The sequence below is a fragment of the Macaca fascicularis genome, chromosome 9 (assembly GCF_037993035.2).
Source record: "Macaca fascicularis isolate 582-1 chromosome 9, T2T-MFA8v1.1".
In the NCBI taxonomy this organism is placed as follows: domain Eukaryota; kingdom Metazoa; phylum Chordata; class Mammalia; order Primates; family Cercopithecidae; genus Macaca; species Macaca fascicularis.
Window position 1 is genome coordinate 131,890,682 of NC_088383.1, and position 27,249 is coordinate 131,917,930.

Sequence of the window (27,249 nt, forward strand, 5' to 3'; positions counted from 1 at the left end):
TAGGCATAGGCAATAATATAGATAGCTAGCAGTCCACAAGTGCCACTCTACCTATGGGATAGCCCTGCTCTGTCCATGGAGTATCCATTTCATTGCACATTGTTGCTCACATAAATGTGCTGTCTTTCACTGTTGGCTCACTCTTGAATTCTTTCAACTGAAGCCAAGAACCCTCCCAAGCTGAGCCCCAATTTGGAGTTTCACCTGCATCAGGTTCATGAGGAGACTTCCACTCCAGTTTTCTTTCCAAGGCCCAGAGCTGATCATGTCACTCTCTTAAACATCATGCATAGTTCTTTAGTGATTCCCTGGTGCCATGAGAAGCAGCTTTCAAAGTCTTCCCATGGAATTTTTTCAAAATTAGTTATGCACCACATAAGGATGCTCCAGTCAATGACGGATTGCGTATGTGATGGTGGTCTGTTGTGCTGAACCCCTACAGACTCCAGTGGAGATGGTACCAGGTTCAAGAGGCCTAAGAGACCCAGAGCCAGCAAATGAGACATGGGGTTTTATTGGGGGCTACATACAGAGGAGAGTCCAGTGGCAGTGGGCTGGGCAGAAGAACTGCCCAGCCTGCAAAAAGCATGCAGTTTATACAGCATTTTCACACTGTACCCTCCCGCTAACCTCCACCTGGCAATCTCCATCTAACCCAAAACAATGGCCTCAATCCTCTGTATGACCTGAGCTCCATGGGATGGACCAGGGGTTCAGATGTTCCTCATAGATAAGGAATGAGTCTCCAGGTTGGCCACTCCTTGATTCCTTTGCTCAGAACTCTGAACACACATTCAAGTGTGCCTGCCATACAGGGTCATTCTCAGGATATGGTCAAGTCATCGCTGTCAGGTGCATCTACCATACACGGTCCCGTAAGATTATAATGAAGCTGAAAAATTCCTATGGCCTTGTAATGTCATTGCTGTTGTAATGTCTTAACACTGGATAATAATAAATTGTTACTGGCTTATTTACTATTTTCTGTCCCTATTTTAGACTCCTTCTACTATATAATTCTACTATATATGTTCCTATTTTGTACTCCTTCCACTTATACAAAAAGAGTAAGCTGTAAAACAGCCTCAGTCAGGTCCTTCAGAAGGTCTTCCAGAGGAAGACATTGTTATCACAGGAGATGACAGCTCCGTGGGTATTACTGTTCCTGAAGACCTTCCAGTGGGACAAAATGTGGAGATAAAGGACAGTGATATTATTGATCTTGACCCTCTGTAGGCCTAGGCTAATATGTCTTTTTGTTTCTTCATTTTTAACAAAAATGTTTAAAAACCAAAAAAGTGTAAATTTCAAAACAGAAAAAACTTACAATGATATAAAGAATTTTGTACAGCTTACAATGTGTTTATATTTTAAGCTAAATGTTACTACAAAAGTGAAAAAGTCAAAAATGTATAGTTTATGCAGTTAAAAATTACAAGCTAAGGTATTTATTTATTTATTTATTTTTGAGATGGAGTCTCGCTCTGTCACCCAGGCTGGAGTGTAGTGGCGTGATCTTGGCTCACTGCAAGCTCCACCTCCTGGGTTCACGCTATTCTCCTGCCTCAGCCTCCCGAGTAGCTGAGACTACAGGTGCCCGCCACCACACCTGGCTAATTTTTTGTAGTTTTAGTAGAGACAGGGTTTCACTGTGTTAGCCAGGATGGTCTTGATCTCCTGACCTCATGATCCACCCGCCTCGGCCTCCCAAAGTGCTGGGATTACAGCTGTGAGCCACCACGCCTGGCCTTTTATACCATATTTTTACTGTACTTTTTCTATGTTTAGATACACCAATACTATTGTGTTACAACTGCCTGCAGTATTCAGTACAGTCACATGCTGTACAGGTTCGTAGCCTAAAAGCAATAGGCTATACCATATAGCCTAGTTGTATAGTAGATTATAATATCTAGGTTTCTGTAAGTACACTCTATGATTTCACACAACAATGAAATCACCTAGTAATGCATGTATCAGAATATTTCCCTATCTTTAAGCAACATGATTGTAATAATTGTAATAATTTCAGTAAAGCATTGTATATTTTTATAATGGAAAATATGTGTGCAAGTAGGAGGACAAATACGATGTAATTTCGGTTTTCAAAACTTGGAAAGATTAAAAATATGAACGTGAGAAATTAATGTCCATAGGAATTATTTCTAGTACTCAAAGAATATTAAATTTACCTCATTGACAAAATAGGATGTGTACTTATAAATAATTTAACTTAAAACATTTCTATAGCTACAGCCCATAATCACTAGAACTTTAAAATATGCAAAATATTTACTGCTGGAAAGAGCAGCAGTAAAATATATGAGGTATTTTTTTTTAAAACAGAAATATGGGTGGGGGGGATACTTTAAAAGCAAGTTTAATTTTTTTCTAAAAGCGAATGAGTTTTAACTGCACCACTATCGGGAGAACCCACTCCCGATGTTTAATGTGAGTTCTTTTCTATTTCCTAAGTGTCTCGGCTGGGAAGAGCACAAGAAAGAGAAATTTAAAGCTGGGTGTTGAGGGGAGACATCACATGTTGGCAGGATCCGTGATGTTCCCCAGCCGTAAAACCAGCAAGTTTTTATTAGCAATTTTCAAAAGGGGAGGGAGTGCACGAATAGGGTGTGGGTCACAGAGATCACATGCTTCACAAGGTAATAAAATATCACAAAGCAAATGGAGGCAGGGCGAGATTACAGGACCACCGGATGAGGAGAAATTAAAATTGCTAATGAAGTTTCGGGCACGCATTGTCATTGATAACATCTTATCAGGAAACAGTGTTTGAGAGCAGGTAACCTGTCTGACCACAATTTATTAGGTGGGAATTTTCCCATCCTAGTAAGCCTGGGAGCGCTATAGGAGACGGGGCTTATTTCATCCCATGGGCTTGGACCATAAAAGACGGGACGCCTTAAAAGGGGCCGTCTATAGGCCTACCTTCAGGGCGCATTCTCTTTCTCAGGGATGTTCCTTGCTGAGAAAAAGAATTCAGCGATATTTCTATTTGCTTATGAAAGAGGAGGAATATAGTTCTGTTCCGTCCGGTTCACCGGAGGCCAGTTCAAAGTTACCTCTCTTGTTCCCTGAACATCGCTGTTATCCTGTTCTTTTTTTAAGATGCCCAGATTTCATATTGTTCAAACACACATACTCTACAAACAATTTGTGCAGTTGACACAATCACAGGGTCCTGAGGCGACATTCATCCTCCTCAATTTACAAAGATGATGACGGGATTAAGAGATTAAAATAAAGACAGACAAGAAATTACAAGGATATTCACTGGGGAAGTGATAAGTGTCCGTGAAATCTTCACAATTTATGTTCAGAGATTACAGTAAAGACAGGCATACGAAATTATAAAAGTATTAATTTGGGGAACTAATAAATGTCCATGAAATCTTCACAACTTATGTTCTTCTGCCACGGCTTCAGCCGGTCCCTCCGTTCGGGGTCCCTGACTTCCCGCAACACCACTATCTACTTTATTAACAATATCAAGTATTAAGGAAAGGTATTTGAATTGTAATACATAGGTATTGCTTTCCTAATTAATACATGTGGACTCAGAAATTTTTAGGCTTAACGGAACTTTGCTATCTTGCAAAGAGAACAAATCCAAAGTGTTAGCTCACATTAGTCTGAGCTAAAGGTTTTGTCTCTCTGTAAGTTTTTGGGTTCACAAACTGGACAATTCAGAGAATGGTATCATCTTTTTCAATATTGAAAACATGAACCTTTGTACATCTTGTAATGCGACCACATTGTTTCAGATGTAACTGAGATGAGACTTGTCCCTTATCTGGACATTACGGAAGATTTCAGGTTTAGTGTCTTTGAAAGGAAGATACAGAAGAGGCACAGAGATGTCTCATATATTCCCCATCCTCACATGTGCATAACCTCTTCTACTATCAACACCCTCACCAGAGTGGTACACTTTTAACAACTGATGAACCTTCATTGACATCATTATCACTCAAAGTTCATAGTTTATATTAGGATTCACTCTTGGCATTGCACACTCATGAACTGAAGAAATGAATGAATTTTGTGTATCTTCAGTGTGAGATTGTGTTATGTGATAGTAGTGACCATCAATCTTGGCTGCAATCAAGGCATATCTCTAAAAGGAAACAAGACATTTCTTCAAACTGATTCAAACATAGGACCTACTGATCTGAACACAGGTCAAAGTTCAAGTAGCAGTTGAAGTAAGAAAAAAGCTATTTCATGAATTAAGAACTCATTATGGCACATTAGGCTTAAGTGAAGCCCTAAATATCACTTTTGAAGTGTTTTTTCTTTCATTAAGCATGCACAGGATTTTTGTCAGTTGATAATATACAAATCACTAACATTTTAAGACAAATATACACTAAAAATTCACCATTACCTGCGTGGCTTTTGACTAACAATATAATGTTTTTATTTTTTAAAACAACACGTAACTGTTTCTTCCCGACTCCTTATGACAGATGTTATTATTAGGTAACCGACTCAAAAGCGATGTATTTTAATTCCCAAATGAGTAATTAGATAAACCAGCAACTCACACAATATTTTTAAAGAAAAAAATTATTTTTAAAATAGAGAAATATTATCTTAACACAGAAGAATCCTTATTTTTAAAGGTCAGGAATCTGAATTCTGACATTGCATGGGACAGAGGGAATGACAAATGCACTCAAGTGATAACTGTATGTTGGCTACATTGAGTCATTTTCTCCACATGACCTAAATATCTTATACTGAATGTATTGAGCTTGACAGATGTTTTGTTTTTAAGGATAAGTCACAATTAAATAGAAACTGTTTAATAATTTATCTTAGGAGAAAATGATCCTGGCTTTAAAAAAAGAAAATTATCCTGGTATACAAGAAGTCCTGTAATGCCTAGCTTTTTATCATTATTTATATGGACCATGAAGAATTATAATTCTGATTTATAACCAACTATTTTTATGTTAAAACAAAACAAAAAGAAATAGGCCATGAGAAGACATGGAGGAAACTTAAAGATTGCTAAGTAAAAGAAGGCCAATCTGAAAAGGCTACAGACCATAGGATTTCAACTATATGGAACTCAGGAAACAGGAAAACCATGGAGATGGTAAAGAGAGCAGTGGCTGCCAGAGGGATGAGTAAGTGTAGCACAGAGGATTTTTAGGGCAGTGAAACTAGTCTATATGATATGATAATGGTAGATACATGTCATTATACATTTGTCCAAACCCATAGACTGTATAACACCAAGAGTGAATCCTAATGTGAACTGTAGACTTCGGGTGATAATGATGTCAATGTAGGCTCGTCAATTGTAACAAATGTACCACTTTAGTGAGGATGTTGATAGTAGAGGAAGTTATACACATGTAAGGACAGGGAATATATGAGAAATCTCTGTAACTTCTCTTAATTTTGCTGTGAACCTAAAATGGCTTTTTAAGTCTGAAATCAAGAAATTAAATGTATTAACTTCTACAAACACATTCACTGCAAAGACTTGCATAATGCATCTATAAGTTTGAAAACAGTTGAACATTTGTGAATGTCAATATGTAAACATCCTAGTAAAATACTGTTTTTCAGTTTCAAGGAAGGAAACTAATCTCCCTGTTAATCAAATGTTTTGGCAACTATGAAAAATACTGACCCTTAATAAATGACCCTGCATGGCTCCTTAACTGTAACACTTTTTTTTCTGTAGAGACAGGGCCTCACTATGTTTACTCAGGCTGGACTCAAACTCCCTGCCTCAGCCTCTCAAAGTGTGAGCCACCAGGCCCAGACAGACTATAATAGTTTAATTTCAGAAGTTTTCTACCTCACACTGGGAAGCCAAACTAAATCAGCCATTTGAAATAGAAATACTTCTAGGGGCTGGGTGCGGTGGTTCACGCCTGTAATCCCAGAACTTTTTGAGGCTGAGGTGGGTGGATCATTTGAGGTCAGGAGTTCAAGACCAGATTGACCAACAGGGTGAGACCCCGTCTCTACTAAAAATACAAAAATTAGCCAGGCATGGTGGTGTGCGCCTGTAATCCCAGCTACTCAGGAGGTTGAGGTAGTTGAATTGCTTGAACCCAGGAGGCGGATGTTGAAGTGAGACGAGATCGCACCACTGCACTCTAGCCTGGGTGACAGAGTGAAACTCTGTCTTAAAAAAAGAAATAAAAAGAAATACTTTCAGGGATATTTTGTCTTTGACTTTTAACATAAACACTAAGCTAATTCAAATAACGGTTCCTCTATGTTATGCTGGCATTGTTCCAAATAACAAATGCATAAGAGTATGTAGAGAAATCACAAATTTATCAAATTTCAAATTGCCAAATATTACTCTTTAAAATTATTGTGATCTTGCTTCCCAATTACTTCATCATCAAATGCATGCAGAAGGAATTCAGAATTGGCCTTTCAACTGTCTGCCTCTAACTTCATTCATCATCCTTGCTTGGAATACAGTAATTGCTACTACATCATAGCGAGGCACTTGGTGAATCAATGAACAGACTGCAACTATCACAAGATGCAGGACTATCAACTAACAGATTCAAACTTGAGACAGACTTCTCAATGAGAACGGAGATACTATCTTATATATGTTATGAACATCCCATAAATAATGGCCCTTCAAGGACTAGCAAAAGGGATATGCAAATCCTGACATTACTATGGTCACAGTTTGTTCCATATACTGTATCACCTTTGTAGTATGATAAAAATGAACAAACAGCATATAAATTAGCCCTCCTTTTGTTACCAACAAAGCTGGTCCTCCAGAAGATGGGGTCTTTCCCTGTTGGGTGTCACAAAGCCGATACATGAAACCAAAAAAGAGTGACAAACAGTGCAGGTTTTATTCAATTGCCACAGAATTGAGAAGCAGCAGCATGGCTCACAAATCAACTTTTCAACTAATGAGGAGTGAGGGGGTTAAAATATAATTTCTCTAGTAAAGGTGTTTCACATTAAAGCAAAGGGAGGAATATTCATGGATTTTTCAGAAATGGGCAGGGAACTTCCTAAAACCAGAGTGCTGCCTTCCTTTTTGTCCTTTCATGGCTTCTTCTGGTCATTGTCATGGCGATTGTCAACTGTCATGGAGCTGGTGGGAGTGTCATTTAGCACAGAAATAAGATTATAAAAAGGCTGAGGTCTTTTAAAAGTCATTTGGTCAGCTATCGCGGTTGTAACCAGTCTCCTCTGGTCTGGTTACAAAGGGAACTTTTCAACACAGGCACCCTGTTTCTTAAAGATAAGCAGAGTTATTGGGGCAGGGTAAAAATTCAGTTATGTCACGCAGGAATTACATCAGGTAACACTTTTAAAGAAGAAATTTGCCAAAACATTAAATGAGTATGAGATACCCATTTTCTAAAAAATAAGACATTTGAAGTAAAGATTAGTTGAAAATAAAACAGTTCTACTAACTAAAGACAAGTAGTTCCCAGAGCAGGTGCATTTATTTTTATATGCAAATATATCACACTTCAATGCATATACAATAGTTACAAGATCCAAAACCTAAGCCTATCAGAGAGAATTGCAATCCCTTGACTCATATGTGTTCATCCTTAAATGGAGAGCCTCAGTATTTCATACAATAAACATGCCAGAAAAGGATTCTGGGGAGAAAACCCGTATCAGCTCAAAAGGAGAGGTTTTCTTACACTGTCTGGAGTTGTTACTGAGGTCAAACAAGATGACTGCATCTGTTTTACAGGAAACATCAAATCCAAAGTACTAATCATAACAAGGACTAGGCTGGTTCTGATGTTTACTTTCCTACCTACAGCTACTCTGTAATGAAACAAATAATATTAACAGCCCCAGAGTGAACTAATTTTACACATGCCAAATATCACATCTTATTCATTATCTCAGATAAGTAATACAAAACGTAAACTGGTAATCTGAATTAAAGGCTCCAAGTCTTAAGTATCCAATTTTCCAAGACAATTAGAAAAAGAAAAAAATTCAAATACTCTAAGCATTATTTTTCATACTTCTAAGACTATAAGATATTCATATAAATAAAAATTATACTTAAACACATATACAATACAAACTAATGAACTGTATTAGAAATCCTCAAGCATTTTGAACTCAAGACAAGTATACATACATTTCTGTAAGACTGAAAAATATCGTGAGCAAAAATAATTTGACTGTATCATATTAACTCGGTGTACAGTACTGGATTTAAAATAACAAGTGTAGTAAAAATGAAAACTGAGGTCACTTTGTGTAAGACAATGATCCCTCAAAGGACATTAAATACTTGCTTTTTATAAATATTTTTGGGTTTTGGCTTTGTAATAAATATGTAATAAATATCTGCAGTACACTGTTTATGTTGAGAGCTTATCTTTCTCCATTTGAAAGTCTTTCTCCAGAGTCATAATGTCTCAGAGGTATCCCAGTGGGCGGGGAGTTGGGATTTTGCAGCAAATCCATTAACAAAGCAATCTTATCATCAATGTGCTCCTGGAGTTTATATATTCGCTGGTCAATGTAATCCATAAGTTTCTTTTCCATCAGTTCCATATTTTTAGAAAGAATCTTTTCCAAGTAGGAGCAAACAGGTTGCTCTTCCATTCTAAAAATACATTTTTAAAAATATGTAAATTTTCCCTAATATTACAACAAAATCAACCAAGCTTATAAAACGAGCAGCCAACATAAATTGCTGAGATTTGTCTCCACAGCGTGCTCTGTCTTCTTACAATGCATTTCTAGGTTCTAATATACATCCACAATAGGCAACCACAGCCCTAAATGCCCAACACATTATTGTTTAATTCTTTTTTAGTATACAATTGAACAGAAATATAAAAGTGAAAAGGAACCCCCAAAGAGCAAGTCTTTAGAAAGGGTCTTTTTGATTTTGAGCTCCAAATCAAAACTGATCTTGCCCAATTTTCTTCTAAAGTCAACATGTGTATTTTCTAATACTTCCCCAAGCAACCCTATAAAGTTTTTCTTCCTTCATACAAACAACCTTACTAAACTACTGGTAGGTTATTTTTTAACCTGATATAAAAACACTTGAGAATTTAACTAGAATGGGCAAACTAACAAAATAAATAAAAAGAACATCAATTTCTAACGTTCACCATGAACATTAGAATAGTAAGTCTCAGGACAGGCACGGTGGCTCACGCCTGTAATCCCAGCACTTTGGGAGGCCAAAGTGAGTGGATCACTTGAGGTCAGGAGTTCGAGACCAGCCTGGCCAACATGGTGAAACTCTGTCCCTTACTAAAACTACAAAAATTAGCTGGGCATGGTGGTGGGCGCCTGTAGTCCCAGCTACCTGGGAGGATCGCTTGAACCCAGGAGACAGAGGCTACAGTGAGCCGAGATTGCGGCACTGCACTCCAGCCTGGGTGATAAAACAAGACTCTGTCTCAAAGTAAGAACAGGAACTCTCAGAGAATGTGGTCCGCAGAACCTTGGGGTCTCCATGATTCTTTTGGGAATTCACTGAGGTCACAAGTAGGTTTATACTAAGATATTATTTGACTTTTTCATCCTCATACTCATGAAAGAGGCTAAAAAATATATGTTACTGCTCTGATGACTAACAGAATCTGTAGTTGTGTATTCTTCTCTTTCCTAAAATTTCACAAAGGAGTAGAGATTTAGTGTATAAATATATGCTTTTTCAGAGATTAATCCACTCTGTTCTCAGTATTCCTACTGTACTCTTACTAGTTATATTTGACTATACATGTATGATTCAATATATATAAGGCAGCCAAAAGCTATTATGTATAGATTCACGTACATTTAAAATAATACTATTCTCAATAAAATTTTAAAATCTGGCTTTTTTTCATAAAGACTGTTATTTATGTTAATACACAGTGGGTTTATTGTTATTTTTAAACAAATATTTTTATGTAGCCTACATAAGTTTATTGGAGTCCTCAATTATTTTTAAGAGTGTAAAGAACAAAAGTCTGAGAACTACTATTTGAAATAATTATGGATTCACAGAAAGTTGCAAAGATACTAGTTTCTCAGTGCCCTTTATCCAATCCTCCCAATGGTTACATCTTATCTACCTATAATCCAATATCAAAACCAGGAAATTGATATTAGTATGTGTGTGTATAGTTCTATGCCATTTTATCACATGTACACATATTTATTTAACCACAACCATAATCAAGAGGCAGAACCATTCTTTAACTACAATGATCTCCTTCCTGCTACCCCTCTATTGTCATATCTACTTCCCTAAAATCTTCTTTCCCTAATACCTGGTAACCATCAACATGTTGTTCATCTCCACAATTTTATTATTTTGAAAATGTTATAGAAGTGAGATCATACAGTATGTGACCTTTTGAGATTATCTTTTGTCACTCAGCAAAACGCCTTTGAGAGATGTCCATGTTGTTTTTTACTGCTCATCAGCATTGCATGATATGGATGTACCACAGTTTAACCATTCACCTATTGCTAAGACATTTTAGTTGGGACTTTTGGGATATTACAAAGAAAGTGTCTAATTAACAACTGTGTACAAGTTTCTGTGTAGACCTGAGCTTTCATTTCTCTGGGATGTCCAGGAGTATAACTGCTTGGTTGTATGGTAACTGTATGTTTAGTTTTTAAGATATTGTCAAAATAATTTTTAGAGTGACTGTACCATTTTATATTCCTACCAACAATGTATGAGAGATCCAGTTCCCACACATCTTTGTCAGCATTTGGTATTGTTACCATTTTTAAAATTTAGCCATCCAAATATGTAGTGATACCTTGTGGTTTTAATATGCATTTCCCTAATAGTCATGAAATCAGTGTTGATCAACTTTCCGTGTGCTTATTTGCTACTTGTATATCCTGTCTGTTGAAATGACTATTCTTTTGCCCATGGTTGAATTGGATTATTAGGTTTTATTTTTATTTTCTTTTAACAGAGTTTTGAGAGTTCATGTACTTCAGATACAGGTCATTTGCTGGATTTGTACTTTGCAAAGAATTTCTCCCAGTTTGTATTTTAATTCCCTTAACAGGGTCTTTCACAGACAAAAGTTTTACATTTTGATGGGGCCCAATGTATCAATTTTTTATTTTATGGATCATGCTTTTGATGTCATATCTGATAACTCATTTACTAGTCCTAGGTCCCTAGAGTTTCTCCCATAGAAAAGCTTTATAGTTTTTTATTTTATATTTTAGTCTATAAGTAATTTTGTGTTAATTTTTGCATAAAGTATAAGGTTTAAGCCAAAATTCATTTTTTGCCTGCGGATATCCAACTGCTCCAGCACATGTTAAAAACACAATTCTACCTCTATCGAATTATTTTTGCATTGTCAAACATCAGTTGGTGTACTTGTGTAGAGTTATTTCTGTGCTATCCATCTATAAGTCTATCCCTCTGACAATAACAGTGTTGAATACTGTGGCTATATGTCTTGAAATCAAGTAGTGATTTCTCTTATACTTTTTCAAAAATTTTTACAGTTCCTTTATCTTTTCATTTAAAAAAGTTCCCCATTTCTAAATTTTAGAATCATCTCATTCATATTTATAAAAAATCATGCTTGATTTTTCATAGGAATTGCATTAAATTTATATATTAACTAGGAGAGAATTGAGGCTTTTACTATGTTGTATCTTCAAATCCATGAATATGGTATGTCTCTCCAGTTTTTAGGGCTTTTCTTTCCTTCATCAGTATTTTAAATTTTCCAGTTTACATATCTTGTATATATTTTGTTAGGTTTATAAATTTTTTCATATACTGTATAAGTACTGTTTATAGATTTACATATTTACATAAATTTACATGTATTTTTGTGTATTTTAATTTTGGGGGGCATTCTAGTTTGGTGTCAGGCTAATACTGACTTCACAGAATGAGCTGGAACATCTTCCCTCCTCTTCTAGCTTTTGAAAGCATGTAAAATTGATGTTCTTTAAATGTTCAGTGGAAACCTCCAGTATAGCCATCTGGGCCTGGATATTTCTTTTTCATGAGCTTTCCAATCATTAATTAAGTATTTTTAGTGGTTATAGGACTATTCTATTACTTATTTCATGTTGGCTGAGTTTGGTTGGTAGTTTGTAGTTTTGGGGAAATTAATCCATTTCTCCTAAGTTGTCAAATTTATGAGCATAAATTTCTTTGTAATATTCCCTTCCTTGTTATCTTTTAATGGCCTTAGGATCAGTAGTGACATCTCATTACATTCCGGATACTGATGATTGTATCTTCTCTCTTTTTATCTGTTGATAGTCTTGTTAGAAGTTTATCAATTTTATTGAAATTTTCAAAGAACTGGCTTTTGGCTTCACTGACTTTGCTTGTTTTCAGTTAAATTGATTTCTGTTCTTTATTATTTCCTTCTTTCTGCTTGCTTTTAGTTCAGTTTGCTTGGCTTTAAAATTGTAAATTCAATTTCTTTAATGGTCATAGGACTATTCAGATTATTTTATTTTGGTTGAATTGTAGTTTTATGCTACTGATTTGAGAACAATCCTCTTTTCTAAGGTAATCATTTAGTGCTATAAGTATCCTTATCAACACTTCTTTAGCTGCATCCCACAAATTTTGATGTGTTGTATTTTCATTCATTTCTGTGTAATACGTTTAATTTCTATCTAGACTTTTTCTTGAACCATAAACTTAAGAATACTGTGTAATTCCCCAAAATCTGGAAATTTTGTTGTCTTTTATTGATTTCTAGTAAGATTCATTTATGGTCAGAAAACATACATTGTATTATTTCAATCCTCTTGAATTTGGTCACATTTGCTTTGTGACTCAAGATATAATCTGTCTTTGCAAATCTTCCATAGATGCTTGAAAAAAGTGTATATTCTCCTATTGTTGGTAGAGTTCTCTACAAATGTCAACTCAATCCTGCTGGTTGTTAGTGGTGTTTAGTTACAAAATAATCCAACTACCTCATTTTCAAATAAAATCTCTTACGCTAAAGAATATTAAACAGTGTGGCAAAATGTTTAAGCCAAAACCACACCTAGAGTCCTGAATTCTAGTCTAGAACACCATTTTGACACACTATATATTAAGCAATTAGGAACATACTAAATACTTAGCTACCTCTTAATCAAATATGTACTGCCAAAATAAGGGATTAAGAAACTGGGGATAATAGCCTGTTAACTACAAATTATTATTATCGTAATATATTTTTTAATAATTCAGGAATTTGCCTAGATCAAACATAATCTTCAAGGAAAATGTCACAATGACATGCTTAACATACCCAGGCACAAAATAGTACAAATATATAAAAACAACATAAAGATTATGATTCCCACAGCTCCCTTCCATTCATGCAAATTACTTTCTATTCCAACTGTGAACTAATACTTGTGACCCTTCCACAAAATGCCTGAGAAGTGTGCAAAACCTCCAGTTATAGGGACTTCTTTCAAAGTAATCCATTAGTTATCCCCTTTAAGTGTTAATGGTAAAATGTAAAACTTGCTAAAATTTTCTCTGGAAACGCATTTTAGGAGTACTCATTGAGACAAATCTGTTTCCTTTTATCTGATTTTTCCACCTACCAAATCAAAACTTCATATGTCTTAAAATAATACTTACCCAACACCAAGAATGCGTTCACCATGCTTGGTGATGTTTTCCTGACACTCGGTCTTATTTCCCACACGGAGATGATTAACTTGACTACATAAATTCTGGAGAAAAGGTAGCAACTCAGAGTTAGGTATATTTGAGTTGTCACTTGCTTTCTTTGGTAAGAAAGAGGACATTGCATTTTTAAGATCATTTTCAAGAAGTGAATGGTTTTGAGGCACAATTTTACACTCATCAAGCTTGGTAGAATTCTCTCCACCAGGTAGTTGTGTACTCTTATCAATGTAAGTTTGTAAGTTTTCAGTCACATTCCCAGATGTCAATCCAGTTCTAAAAGGAAAAGGTGTGGAGGATGACTTGTCTAAGGCTCCTAAGGTAGATGAGGATTGTAGTCCAATCATATGCTTGTATCCAGAATTGCCCAACACCAACTGAAGCTGCTCTCCAATGGGAATACAATTCTAAACAAAGTAAACAAGTAAATGTTAATATTAATAATACTGACAGCTAACTTTTGGAGTAATTACTATGAGTTGGGCACTGTGTATTGTTTCATTTGATCCTCAAAACATCCTTATAAAGTAGGCCACTAATACTATCCCAATATTAAGCTGAGGAGACCAAGGCTAAAGGTACGTAGCCAAGGTAACCAGCCAGTAAGTGGCAGAATTGGGACATGAATGCAGGCCACTTAACTCCAGTCATGACTTTCAATTATTTCATTGTAGTTTTTCCCAAAATAAAATATTAAATACTAGCATGAATAGTCAAACTGCACTGACACTAATGTTTCCACTACAAATTCTCTTTATGATAATAAAATGTACTACTCTCAACTGAGTCACAAGAACAGATAAGTTTCTTAAAATTCAATTATATCATTTCCAACTGTCAAAATATGGTAAGTCACTGACTTTTATCCAGTAGACTCTTTTGCAATGAATTTTTCCTGGAAACTACACAGATAATTATGCTATTTAAAGTTAGATGCTCTATGGATACATTTGTGACATTTTCAATGACTGAAATTAGCTACTTCTGGCTGGGTTTAAGAATTCCCAGGATAATAAGAGTTGTTTTGCAGCCTCAATTCAACTGCTTATGCAGTATTATTTCCTGAGAAGATTCTGGCTTACCTTGAAAGGATGATTACAATATCTCCCTTTTATGCTCTTTAATTTTTCCATTAGATAAAAGAAAATACCTCTAGCCTAAGTGTTAAGGCATATGGCTCTACTCTAAATTCAAAACATAAAAGTCTACTATAGATTCTTATCAGGGGGTATCATCCCACACTTATTGCTGTTCAACAGCTGGTGGAACAGACTGAAAAAGCAATATGTAAATTAGCTGAAGAAACTCAGTTCATATACTTACAGATATTCTAAAAAGTTATTACTAAACTAAGCCAGAACAACATTCATTTATTCAACAGATATTTACCAGGAATCTACTCTGTGCTAGGTGTTGTTTCAAGCACTGGAAATAAAGCAGTGAACAAAATAAATTAAAATCCCTGACCTCACAGAACCTGTATGACAAACTACAAAAGAAAAGAAGGAAAAAGGGGAAATAAAAGAAAGAAAGTAAGAGAAAGAGAAAAGAAGTGAAGAAGGAAGAAAGAAGAGAAAAAAATAAAGAAAAGAAAAAATGTATCATGAAATGGAGATGGTGATAAATACTTTAAGGAAAAATAAAGCGGAAAGGAGAAAAATAAGGGCCAGGGAAGCTGGGGGAAGATTTGTAATGTCATGTCCCCATCTAACTTTTTACAAACTGCACTTTGGAAAAGTGCTCTTTATAGAGAAATGTTAACCTATTGTAAGTTTATCTTGTTTTATAAAATGCAAGTTTTGAATAAACCTGAATATTTAAATATTCCTGGAATAAGATGAATTAAGTAAAATTACAAAATGTTAACATTGGACAACTCCCCATAAGCTCAAAGGAAGTTATTCAGTTATAACAGGAAAGTCCATTTATTTCTCTATGACATTTCAAAACAAAATGTACAGTGGAAAACTACATTAAAAGTAATAATATTTACACTACAGTCAATATCAAAATTACGGGTGAACATTAAGGAGGCAGAACATTTAAACAGAAAAATCTACATGTAAAGGTATTTGCTATGTAAATTTTTCCTTTCTGACATATAATATTCTGTTTATAAAAATTCACTGATTATGAAAATTAGTCATTGGTTAAGAATGTAAAATAGTACAGTAGTGATGAAAAACAGTATGGAGGCTCCTCAAAATATTAAAAATAGAACTACTATATGATCTAACAATCCCACTTCTAGGCGTATATCCAGAAGAACTGAAATTGGGATCTCAAAAAGATTATCTGCACTCCCATGTTCACTGCAGCAGTACTCACAACCGCCAAGATACAGAAACAACCTAAATGTTCACTGACTGATGTATTGATAAAGAAAATGAAATATCATTGAATGAATATCATACAATGAAATACCATTCAGCCTTTGAGAAGGATATTTTGTCATGTGACAATATGATCAATCTGGAATACATGCTAAGTGAAATAAGCCAGGTACAGAAGAATAAATAATGGATGATTCCACTAATGTGACGTATCTAAAATAATTAAATTCAGAAAGAGAGAGTAGAATGGTGGTTGCTAGGAGATGGGGGGAAGGAGAAACGAGGAATTGCTATTCAATGAGTATAAAGTTACAGCTTTACAAGATGAATCTGTTTTACAGACCTTCTGTACAATAGGGTCTATAGTTTACAACACCATATTGTACATTTAAAAATTTGTTAAGAGGGTAGATCTCATGTTAAGTATTCTTACCACAATTTTAAAAAGGTCATTTTCTGAGATGAGAGCTCTTTAGATGATCTTTTCTCTTTGGATTAAATATCAAGAAATTCAGATACGTCTACATGCCACCATAGGAAATGAAGAATTCTCAGGTGGCCGTGTTGGTTAAAATTCGTGGTGAAGAAAAATTACTTATAAATAAAACTATAAAAATTTAAAGACACGGCCAAAATAAAAATACATCTAGTTTTATTTTTTCCTAAAGTCAAGATTTTAAAATAGAGAAATCAGACAGTAAACTAATATTCTCTAATTGTTTCCAAAATTTGTTCACAAACAATTGCTTCCTTTTAAAAATCTTCCATTAAAAGAGTTATTATTAAACTACAATGTACATAAAACTCACTTAGACATGACTGTTTAAAACACTGATTCCTGGACCCCACCCTCTGGGAATGAGTAGTGAGGGCCAGGAATCTGCATTTTGAAGACCTTCCAAAGGATTCTGACACAGTTGTTCAATGATGGACTGTACTTGAAAAAATACACTGCCCTAAATAAATTCTTAATAAAGCTCAAATCTCACAACTTGTCAAAGTCTTTATTTATCTTCAATATTCCTTTACAAAAGTATCTTCTAATTTCCTCTTTATCTCTAAACTTGAAAAAAAAAAGCCGTGTGCACTTAGTAACTCCACATCCCATATACCCAGTTACTACCTAAATACCTTACTACCTAATCCCTCACAACTTGGTTCATGTCTCGTCACTATTCATACTTACTCCCCGAGGATCTCCAAGAAACAGTTGATCAATTCAATAGGTGTGTGTGCATATACACACATACATACATGTATATATACATGTATATACACACATACACACACACACATATATATGTATGTATGTGTCACATTACAAAGTTTTGGTCAACAATGGACCCACATATGACAGTAGTCCCATAAGATTATAATGGAGCTAAAAAATTCCAATCGCCAAGTGGCATCACAATAACACATTACTCACATGTTTGTGGCAATGTTGGTGTAAACCAACCTATTGCACTGCCAGTCATATAAAAGCATAGCATGTTTTGGGAGGCTGAGACGGGCGGATCACGAGGTCAGGAGATCAAGACCATCCTGGCTAACACGGTGAAACCCCCTCTCTATTTAAAAAAAAAAAATACAAAAAAACTAGCCAGGCGAGGTGGTGGGCGCCTGTAGTTCCAGCTACTCGGGAGGCTGAGGCAGGAGAATGGCATAAACCCGGGAGGCGGAACTTGCAGTGAGCCGAGATTGTGCCACTGCAGTCCAGCCTGGGCAACAGAGCGAAACTCCGTCTCAAAAAAAAAAAAAAAAAAAAAGCATAGCATGTACAATTATGTACACCATATACTACACAGTAATAATAATAATAATAAATGACTATGTTGCTGGTTTATGTATTTATGATACTATATTTTTAGTCTTAAAGTATATTCCTTCTGCTCATATATTCTAAAAGTTAACTGTAAAACCACCTCAGGCAGGTCCTCTGGGAGGTCTTCCAGAAGAAGACATTGTTATTATACAATATGACAGCTCCATGGGTATTACTGTCCCTGAAGATCTTCCAGTGGGGCAAGATATGGAGGTGAAAGACAGTGATACTTATGATCCTGACCCTCTGTAGGCCTAGGCTAATGTGAATGTTTGTGTCTTTGTTTTAAGCAAAAAAGTTTAAAAATTAAAAAAAAAAAATACAAAAAAAGCTTAATAGAAAAAGGATATAAAGAAACCAAATATATTTTTACAGCTATATAATGAGTTTGTGTTTTAAGCTAAGTGCTACTACAAAAGAGTCAAAAACATTTTTAAAATTTAAGTGTAAAAAGTTAAAAAGTTACAATAGGCTGGGCATGGTGGCTCACGCCTGTAATCCCACCCAGCACTTTGGGAGGCTGAGGAGGGTGGATCACCTGAGAACCTGGAGTTCAAGACCAGCCTGGCCAACATGGCAAAACACCATCTCTACTAAAAATAAAAAATTAGTCCGGTGTGGTGGCATGTGCCTGCAATCCAGCTACTACTACTAGGGAGGCTGAGGGAGAAGAAAGGCAGAGGTTGCTGTGAGCCAAGATCATGCCACTGCATTCCAGCCTGGGCGACAGAAGAAGACTGTCTCAAAAAAAAAAAAAAAAAAAAAAATTACAATAAGTTAAGGTTAATTTATTATTGAAAAATAAAAAATGCTTTAAAAAATTTAGCATAGCCTAAATGTACAGTGTTTATAAAGTCTAAAGCAGTGTACAGTAATGTTCTAGGCCTTCATATTCAGTTACTGACTTACCTAGAGTAACTTCTAGTCCTGCGAGATTAGTTCATGGTAAGTGCCCTACAGAGGTGTGCCATGTTTCATCTTGCATACTACATTTTTACTGTACCTTTTCTATGTTTAGATACACAAATCCTTACCATTATAACTGCCTAGAGTATTCTGTAAAGTAACATGCTATACAGGTTTGTAACCTAGGTAGATAGTAGGCTATATGATCTAGGATTCTGCAAGTACATACTATGATGGTTTCACAACCGTGAAATCCCCTAATCACCTATGTTCTCAGAACATATCCCCACTGTGAATTGACGCATGACTGTGTATATGTACTTGGAGCCATAAACAAGACACATAAGTCTTGTCTGCATGAAGCTTATCTTTTAGTGAGATAAACATGCAACCAATACAAAAACAACAACAAACTGGTCAAAAGAGCACTGATGAAACTGATATGGATTTGGAGGTACATGCTACTTTACACTGGTTGGCTAAGAAAGTTGTCATTAATGATGTAACATTAAAATGAGATCTGAATAAGAAAAATGCAGATACAGAAGTATCACAGAGAGGGGGTTCTGGACACAGAGAGCAGTTATGAGTGCAAAGGTCTGGAAGTGGGAATATATTTAGATATTTATGGAATATAAACATCAGAATGTCTGGAGCAAGCTACCCAAGGAAACATGGCAGGAGATGAGGTTGAGAAGGCAAGCAGGGCCTACATTTTAGAGATCAAGGTAAGGAATCAGGATTAACTCTAAGTACAAAGGGAGGCAAGCAGTCAGGGGGCTTTGCACAGGAGAAGGATGAGATCCAATTACCCTTTGAGGTCATTCTCGGTACATTGTGGAGAATGGATTGTAGCAGGGCAGGAGGGCCAGTTAGGAATCTCCTGAGGTGTCCAGGTGAGAACATGGTGTGGGAGGAAGAAAAGTACACATTTCCATCTTTTTTGAAATTCTTCTTTCTGTGGTTTCCATAATCTTCAGCTCTCCTGGTTCTCTTAACTCAGCCCATATTACAATACTGGGACATTAATATTTGTGAACCACACAAAATCTACAAGGAGTTCTTGCATTATTTAAAATTTTCACATCAATTCTGTGATCCCTACAGTGTTATCATTTAGATTTTGTATATGAGGAATTCATATTGAAAAAAATATGAATCAACTTGCCATAGGATGCAGAACTAAGAAGAGGCAGGACAAGAGCTTGAAGTCACTTTGCCTAACATCAAATCCTTTCTCTTGCTACTCTATCACACTGCTGCCTTCTACATTTCCGGTTACCTTTCTCCTCTCCCTGTATCTTTACAAATGCAGCTACTCTCCAAGGGTCTTTCTTCCTTGCTTCAGTCCCTCCCTTCACCACAGTACCTGTTAGCTACTGTGGGAACACCCCTAAACTTCCCTTCCAGCCACTGAAAGTTCATTCCATTTCTCCTAATCCTCTGTTTCCAGATGTTTGCAACATACTTCCAGGGAATGTCTTATTCACAGCTAAAACTCAATGTTCCCAAAATTAAATTCCTTTTTCCTCCAAGCATCCTCCTCCTTTGGGCTGCATTTATATTATTAGCATCACCATCTTCAGAGCCTCGATTTCATGTTTAACTTGTTTTTTCTATCATAATACCAATATTAAGTTAGCTGTCAAGTCCCAATGGCTCCATCATTTTAGCATCTCACAATCCAGCATTATGTTACTATGTTCAATCTTAGACCTTATTCACTCTTATCTGGATGAGGGGAATAACGTGCAGCTTGTCTTCTCCTTATAGTCTCACCTTCTTCAGATTCACCTTACACATGACAGTGGCTTAACATTTCTTGAAACATAAGTCAAAAACATCTACAAATTTAAAGTAGGATCCAAAGCTCTTTATGATCTAGCTGAAATCTACTTTAAACTTCCCCTATTACTGTTTTGCTTCAGAGAAATGAACTACTATTCATTTTTCAGCTATATCAAATTCTTCTAGCATTGAAGATTTTATTCACCTTATTTTTTGTCTGAAACGGCCTTCTTTCTAATTTACTTGCCTAATCCCACCCTTCATTTTAAAGGGCTAGATAAAATACCACTTCCTTTAGTGAGCCTTTCCTTAGTGTTTTCATCATTCCCCACTTACATGCTCCAGAATGTAAAAATTCTTAAAGACTACAGACTAACTGATCATCTTTGCACACTCAAAATTGCTCAAACCAGTGCCTTGTTCACTGCAAGAAAAAAAACTTGCTGAATGAATGAATTCATAAAAAGTATGAAAATGTGTAGTCAAAACACTTTGTAGAAGGGCAAATCTATAAAGTTAACTTCTATAAAACTAAAAGATAACAGTTAAATCAGTATAAAAGGAAAATTTTAAGTCATACATTTCTTTACAAAAAGCAATCGTTCTGAAATTGTCAATGGCATCTGGAAAGAAATCCATTTCTACTTACCCGCTGCTGAAATCTAACCATATCCATCAACTGCTGAGCTCCAGGAGATAACTTTGACCCCATGGATTCCATTATGGTTTGGACCTTGTCAAGGTCTATCCTTGATCCTAGAGCAGGAAAGCTTGTTGAAGAATTTGCCAAAACTGATCTCATGTGTACCACAACTTTACTGATGAACACACGCTGCCTTTCGCCAAAGGAGAGCAACTATTATAAAACAAAAGTTCCAGAAAATAATGATATTAAAAACAATCATCATTTAAGGTCACTTCTTGGTATCACCTAAACAAGAGTGAAGCATTCAAGAATCTAAAAACTAACTTCAAGTATATTTTAAACTTTTCTCTAGAACAGCAATAGTTAGGAAAAATTCCAATTTATCATGAGGCTCAGATGAACTATTTAAATAAAAGAGTCCTTTCAAAAATTAAGACTTCATGTACAATAACAAATGAGGTGGTTAAATAAATGTTTACCTATTTAAAGAACTAAAAATAAACTACAATAGTCCCTCTTTACCTGTGGAGAATGTGTTCTAAGACCTCCAGTGGCTCCCTGAAACTGCATATAGTACCAACCTCTGTATTTTTTCCTATACATACATACCTATAATAAAGTTTAATTTATAAATTAGGTATAGTAAGCGTTTAATAATAAAACAGAATAATTTTGACAATATAATAAAAGTTATGTATATGTTACTGCCCATTAGCCACTTATAGCCAAATGTATCATCAGAAGGTCAATAGTAGCCTAGTGCTGTATTACAATGCCTATGTCATTCACCTCACTTCATCTCATTACCCTTCCTGTAATGATGTGATATGGTAAAATGCCTACATAATGAGATGGAGTGAGGTGAATGATATAGGCATTGTAATACAGCACTAGGCTACTACTGACCTTCTGATGATACATTTGGCTGTAAGTGGCTAATGGGCAGTAACATATACAGTAGGGATACACTAGACAAAAGGATGATTCATGTTCCAGACAGGACTGAGCAGGATGGCAGGAAATTCCATCATACTACTCTGAATGAAGCACAATTTAAAACTTATGAATTGTTTATTTCTGAAATTTTCCATTTAATATGTTTGGACCTCGGCTGACTGTGGGTAATGGAAACCGGGGAAAGTAAAACCGCAGATAAAGGGGAACTACAATACACCTACCAATCTGAGACCTTAACATACCACAACTTGCTACTTAACAAAAAATCAGACTGGCCAGATGCCCATGCAAAATGTTTACTGAAATAATAAGTAAAATTCAATCCTTTCAAATTCAGAACTATAAGAGAATATCAGAATGATGTAACATAGCTTGCTGGATTACACATAGAAATGACGACTTCAAGGGTGATTTTCTAACTTGTTAAAGGACACTCAATTAGTAAAGGACCAGCTTGAAACCTAGCTCTTTTGGCTTCTATCCCTGTAGTTTATCCAACATTTTATTCTGTCCATATTTCTGAAACGAGACATTTCATTTGTGGTACAGACAACAGAGTAGCAAAATTGAAAGGGAACAGGCTTTAGAATCAGACAAACCTGAGTTTAAATTATGACTCTGGTACTTACAACCTGTGTGACCCTGGGCAAATGCTAAATCTGAGTCAGGATTAAAATGAGAGAAGACAGTAGCAATGATTTCACATAGTTGTTGTGAGGATTATATGTTAAAATGTCCAGTAGCGACCACTAAGTGCTCAAAAACTTGTAACTGCTCAAAAACCTTGCGTCAGAACAAGCTTTCCTATCAATCCTAGAGTTTCCCTGAAATAACCCTTTGCATTCCCATGTACTTTCATAGAACAGTTTAAAAAAAAAAACCATTCACCTTCAGAAACACACACAGGTTCATATATCAAACAAGGACATAGGTCAATACAGACTCATGATCCAAGATCTCTTGAGTGTTGAACCAAAGACGTGACTGTCTTCAACATTTTAAGGAAACACCCTATTAACCTCCTACCTCTCAACTTCTCTGTAGTTCCCCTTTCTCTTCTTAACCCCATGGCCTTTTTCAGCATTAAATATAATACTTATTATACTCATTGGTCTCCTTATTGTCTGTCTCGCCCACTAGAACACAAGCAACATAAGGGCAGACATTTCAGTTTATTTACTTATTGCTAATTCCTAAATGACTGGTATAGTACCTGACATTAAGAGGCACTCAAATCTTTGTTGAATGAATATATCACTTTATTCAAATGGTTTTAGAAGTTATTTAATATATACTATCCAAAACAACATCTTGGGATAATCAGTTCCGTGAGTTTGCTATCTGCCTGTGAAAATCACTTATTTTTTCTTATTGTAAAAATAAGTTTCAATCTTCTATAAGTAATGATAGTAAGTACAGAATTTTAGAGATAAAAAAAATCCAAGAATTTTCTTCAGCTAATTTTACCCCTGAGATAGGTCCAAAATTTACCCAAGACTAATCCACTAGTCAGCGACAGAACTGAATTAACACTCAGGGCTGAGGACTTCCAACTCATTACCTTATCCCTAGACTCTGAAGACACAACTAACAGTTACCTTAACAATATTTTTCATGCTGAAGACAACAGTCTAATCCCTTAAACTTATTGGTTCTCTTGCTTGAAACTTCTCTAATTTCATTCTTTTTTTCTTTTTTTTTTTTTTTTGAGACGCAGTCTCGCTCTGTCGCCCAGGCTGGAGTGCAGTGGCTGGATCTCAGCTCACTGCAAGCTCTGCCTCCCAGGTTCACGCCATTCTCCTGCCTCAGCCTCCCGAGTAGCTGGGACTACAGGCACCTGCCACCTCGCCCAGGCTAGTTTTTTGTATTTTTTAGTAGAGACGGGGTTTCACCGTGTTAGCCAGGATGGTTTCGATCTCCTGACCTCGTGATCCACCCATCTCGGCCTCCCAAAGTGCTGGGATTACAGGCTTGAGCCACCGTGCCCGGCCAATTTCATTCTTTTATAAATGGGGCCAAAACTGCTTATGGGTTTTTGCCACCACTATACAGAGTTTTAAAAAATGTTTTTTGCTCAATTTCCCAACACTTCAAAATACACAGCACTACTATATTAACAATACATTATCCAAAGTTAATAAATGGTCAAATTCTATTTTTATTATTTTTTTAGTGAGATGGGGTTTCACTCTGTTGCCCAGGTTGGTCTTGAACTCCTGGGCTTGAGCAATCCTCCCACCTCAGCCTGCTGAGTAACTGGGATTATAAAAATGTACCACTGCACGTGGCTCATCGTTAAATTTTAAGAGAAAAAGTCTACTCCCTGGTCACCGGGTGAAAAATTAAAAAAAAAAATTTTTTTTTAATACAATGTTAAAAAGGGCTGATAATTTTTTAGAAAAGCAATTTCTTTTTATATGTTTACTAAGTATTTCTGAGCCTCATCTCTACTAAAAATTAAAAAACACCAGGCATCGTGGTGCATGCCTGTAGTCCCAGCTACTCAGGAGGCTGAGGTGGGAAGTTACTTTGAGCCGGGAGATGAGGTTGCAGTGAGCCATGATTGTCCCGCTGCACTCCAGCCTGGGCAACAGAGCAAGATACTGTCTTGAAAAAAAAACAAAAAAAAACAAGCAAGTTGGACTAATTGTATTACTAATCCAAAAGAAAACAAGCATACACAGAGTACAAAAACAACTTAGTTGTCAAATTAGTTAACAACTGACAACTTACCTTTATTTTACAAGCATGTGTGGAGGACTCCAATTTTAGATATTTTTTGTACAAAATAACCTTTTCATGTTCACTAAAAATAAAAAAAGAATTAATTTTTTTTACTTACATATGTTGTCACTTTTAATATTTACACTTACAAATAAATGTTTCCAGAACAGTATTTAAATCCTAAGATTCAGTTTTCCTGGTGAGGCATGAAGAGTTGGGATCCATTACTGAAGCACATTGCCTATGACTACATCTACCACTTACTAGGTTCAATGAGAAAATTACATTATACAACATAGGTACAACCATGTAGCCAGACTGTATTTTAAAGCTCAATAAACACAGCAATTGTTTCCAACATGCAGGATACAAAACAGTCATATTTTGGGTTACATTAAAGACACACTGGGGAAAAATCTTCATAAGAAAAAAAATTACAAGTTGCGTTACAGGTTAATAAATAGGTTTATGTAGCACAGTCTTAGATCCCTCCACCATTTCTAATGGGCTTCCAAGAAGAAAATGTGTTCAAAGTTCCAGACTGACTACCAAGTTAACTTTTGGAAGACAGACTGCTGTGAGTTTAAGGAAAGAGACACACCTCTCAAAATTTCATTCTAATAAAACTCTTCCACTAACTAGCTATGACCTCCTACCAATTCACCTCCACTGTTAGTTCTAAACTTCAACATTTAAAAAATAACCAGGCTGATCTACACTGTCTTTAAGATCTCTAAAGTTCTAAACTTCTATGCCTACTGGCACATTTTTATCTTTTCTCCCATAACATATGGCATCAATGTCAGAGAATCAACAATTATTGCAAAAAGTGAGAAAACTCAAAACACTAATTCAGAAGAACATTTTCCCGTGTACAAGCCACACACCTGTCATCCAGGACAGTACAAACATTCTTGCCCCTACTGGTTCCACAGTACTCCTCTCCTAAGTACACTTCCATATTTCTTGCTGAACTTAAAATGCCAATAGAAGCGATTTCTTCACCTCCATCAGGGCCACACCTCAGGTAAAGGAAGCAGGGCTTTTCATCTTGGTTGTTCAGGTTTCTCTTCAAAATCACCAGATCCTGGCTGAGAGGAAAATTGGTGAAAACATCACACAGTATACTTCTCTGAACATGACTCATAACCCACTTGTTAGATCATGAGGTTGCTTTCTTCTTTTTTTTTTTTTTTTTTTTTTGAGACGGAGTCTCTCTCTGTCGCTCAGGCTGGAGTGCAGTGGCCCGATCTCTGCTCACTGCAAGCTCCGTCTCCCGGGTTCACGCCATTCTCCTGCCTCAGCCTCCCAAGTAGCTGGGACTACAGGTGCCCGCCACCACGCCCGGCTAATTTTTTTGTATTTTTAGTAGAGACGGAGTTTCACCGTGTTAGCCAAGATGGTCTCGATCTCCTGACCTCGTGATCCGCCCGCCTCGGCCTCCCAAAGTGCTGGGATTACAGGCGTGAGCCACCGCGCCCGGCAGGGGCTTCTTTCTTCTAACTCACTTCCACTTGCCCTTGAGGTCCAAGCACCTTCCCAAGCATCCAACAAGCACTCAACACAGAATTCACACGGAAATGGAGGTGTCACACATCAGGGCTTTCCCCTCTCATTTTTCCCTTAATCATCAACATTGTACTCAATCTCCTGCCATTGACTCTCGGATAATTACATAAATTACTGGACACCTACTGTGTGCACAGGAGTAGGAGCAGGGCACAATAAACGACAAAAGTGTATTTTTTTCGAAATTAAGTCGACGACGGTCGTCTATAGCTAGACGTTTTACACAGCCTATTTTGGTGGAGAGGAGGTGGCTTGTTTGAGGGTAGGTGGGCGGACTGACTTTGACAGCAGCCCTGAGGAGCTGTCACGCCTGTCCCGCACGTTTATGAAATTCCGAGTCCGGGTCACCTTCCCCCGCTCACGCCCGGTAGCCTCGGCCCCTTCCCGGCCGGACCCACCCCGGACCACCTCGCAGCTCCCCTCCCCCACTAGAGACCCGGCACCAACTGCTCTCCCGGATCCCGGGCTCAGACCCTCTCGCCTCCCCTCACAGCTCCCAGAGGAGCGGGGCAGTTGCCGCGCGTAGCGACCCCGTCCCCGTCGGCTCGGCGCACCCTGGAGTAGGCGGCGCCAGCAGCTCCTCCCAGTCGAAGTCACCGGGGCCGAGACCGGCCCGGGTGAGAAGGAGGTTGTGGGTCAGGGCCCCGCCTGCAACATCCCAAGAAGAGGCCAGCGTGGGGCGGCGGGTGAGGCCCCGGTCCTCGGTCCGTGTCTCCATTCTGCCGCCTTCAGTCAGGCCAGCCCAGCCCCGGAACCTCTCTTCCAGTGCTTGAATTTCCGCCGGTACAACGTGAAAGTGGGCTGCAAAGCGACTTCCGGCTCACTCCGCTTCAAGTACCGGCCA

At 36.9% G+C, this 27,249-nt stretch overlaps 1 protein-coding gene across 2 annotated transcripts; it reads right to left on the reverse strand.

Annotated features, from left to right (window-relative positions):
• Window positions 1-7,459: 7,459 nt before the first annotated feature.
• On the reverse strand, window positions 7,460-27,161 carry C9H10orf88 (chromosome 9 C10orf88 homolog). 2 transcript variants are annotated; one of them, XM_005566660.4, is made up of 6 exons: window positions 26,960-27,161; window positions 25,724-25,927; window positions 24,846-24,918; window positions 21,159-21,365; window positions 13,610-14,064; window positions 7,460-8,614 (listed from the first exon to the last, which is right to left on the reverse strand). In XM_005566660.4, exons 1-6 carry the CDS (start codon window positions 27,121-27,123, stop codon window positions 8,380-8,382), a joined length of 1,338 nt encoding a protein of 445 aa, XP_005566717.3. In that variant the 5' UTR covers window positions 27,124-27,161; the 3' UTR covers window positions 7,460-8,379. The 2 variants fall into 2 exon arrangements, with proteins under 2 accessions (XP_005566717.3, XP_073859110.1); XM_074003009.1 differs by having other exon boundaries at window positions 26,532-27,161.
• Between the last annotated feature and the right edge of the window lie 88 nt (window positions 27,162-27,249).

Coding starts and splice junctions, on each gene's coding strand:
- C9H10orf88 (XM_005566660.4), bottom strand. CDS start 27,123: ATGGAGACACGGACCGAGGACCGGGGCCTCACCCGCCGCCCCACGCTG. Junction 25,928..26,959: donor CTGGCGCCGCCTACTCCAGG/GTGCGCCGAGCC, acceptor TTTTCCTCTCAG/CCAGGATCTGGTGATTTTGA. Junction 14,065..21,158: donor TGGTTAGATTTCAGCAGCGG/GTAAGTAGAAAT, acceptor TACTTTGTTTAG/AATTGTATTCCCATTGGAGA.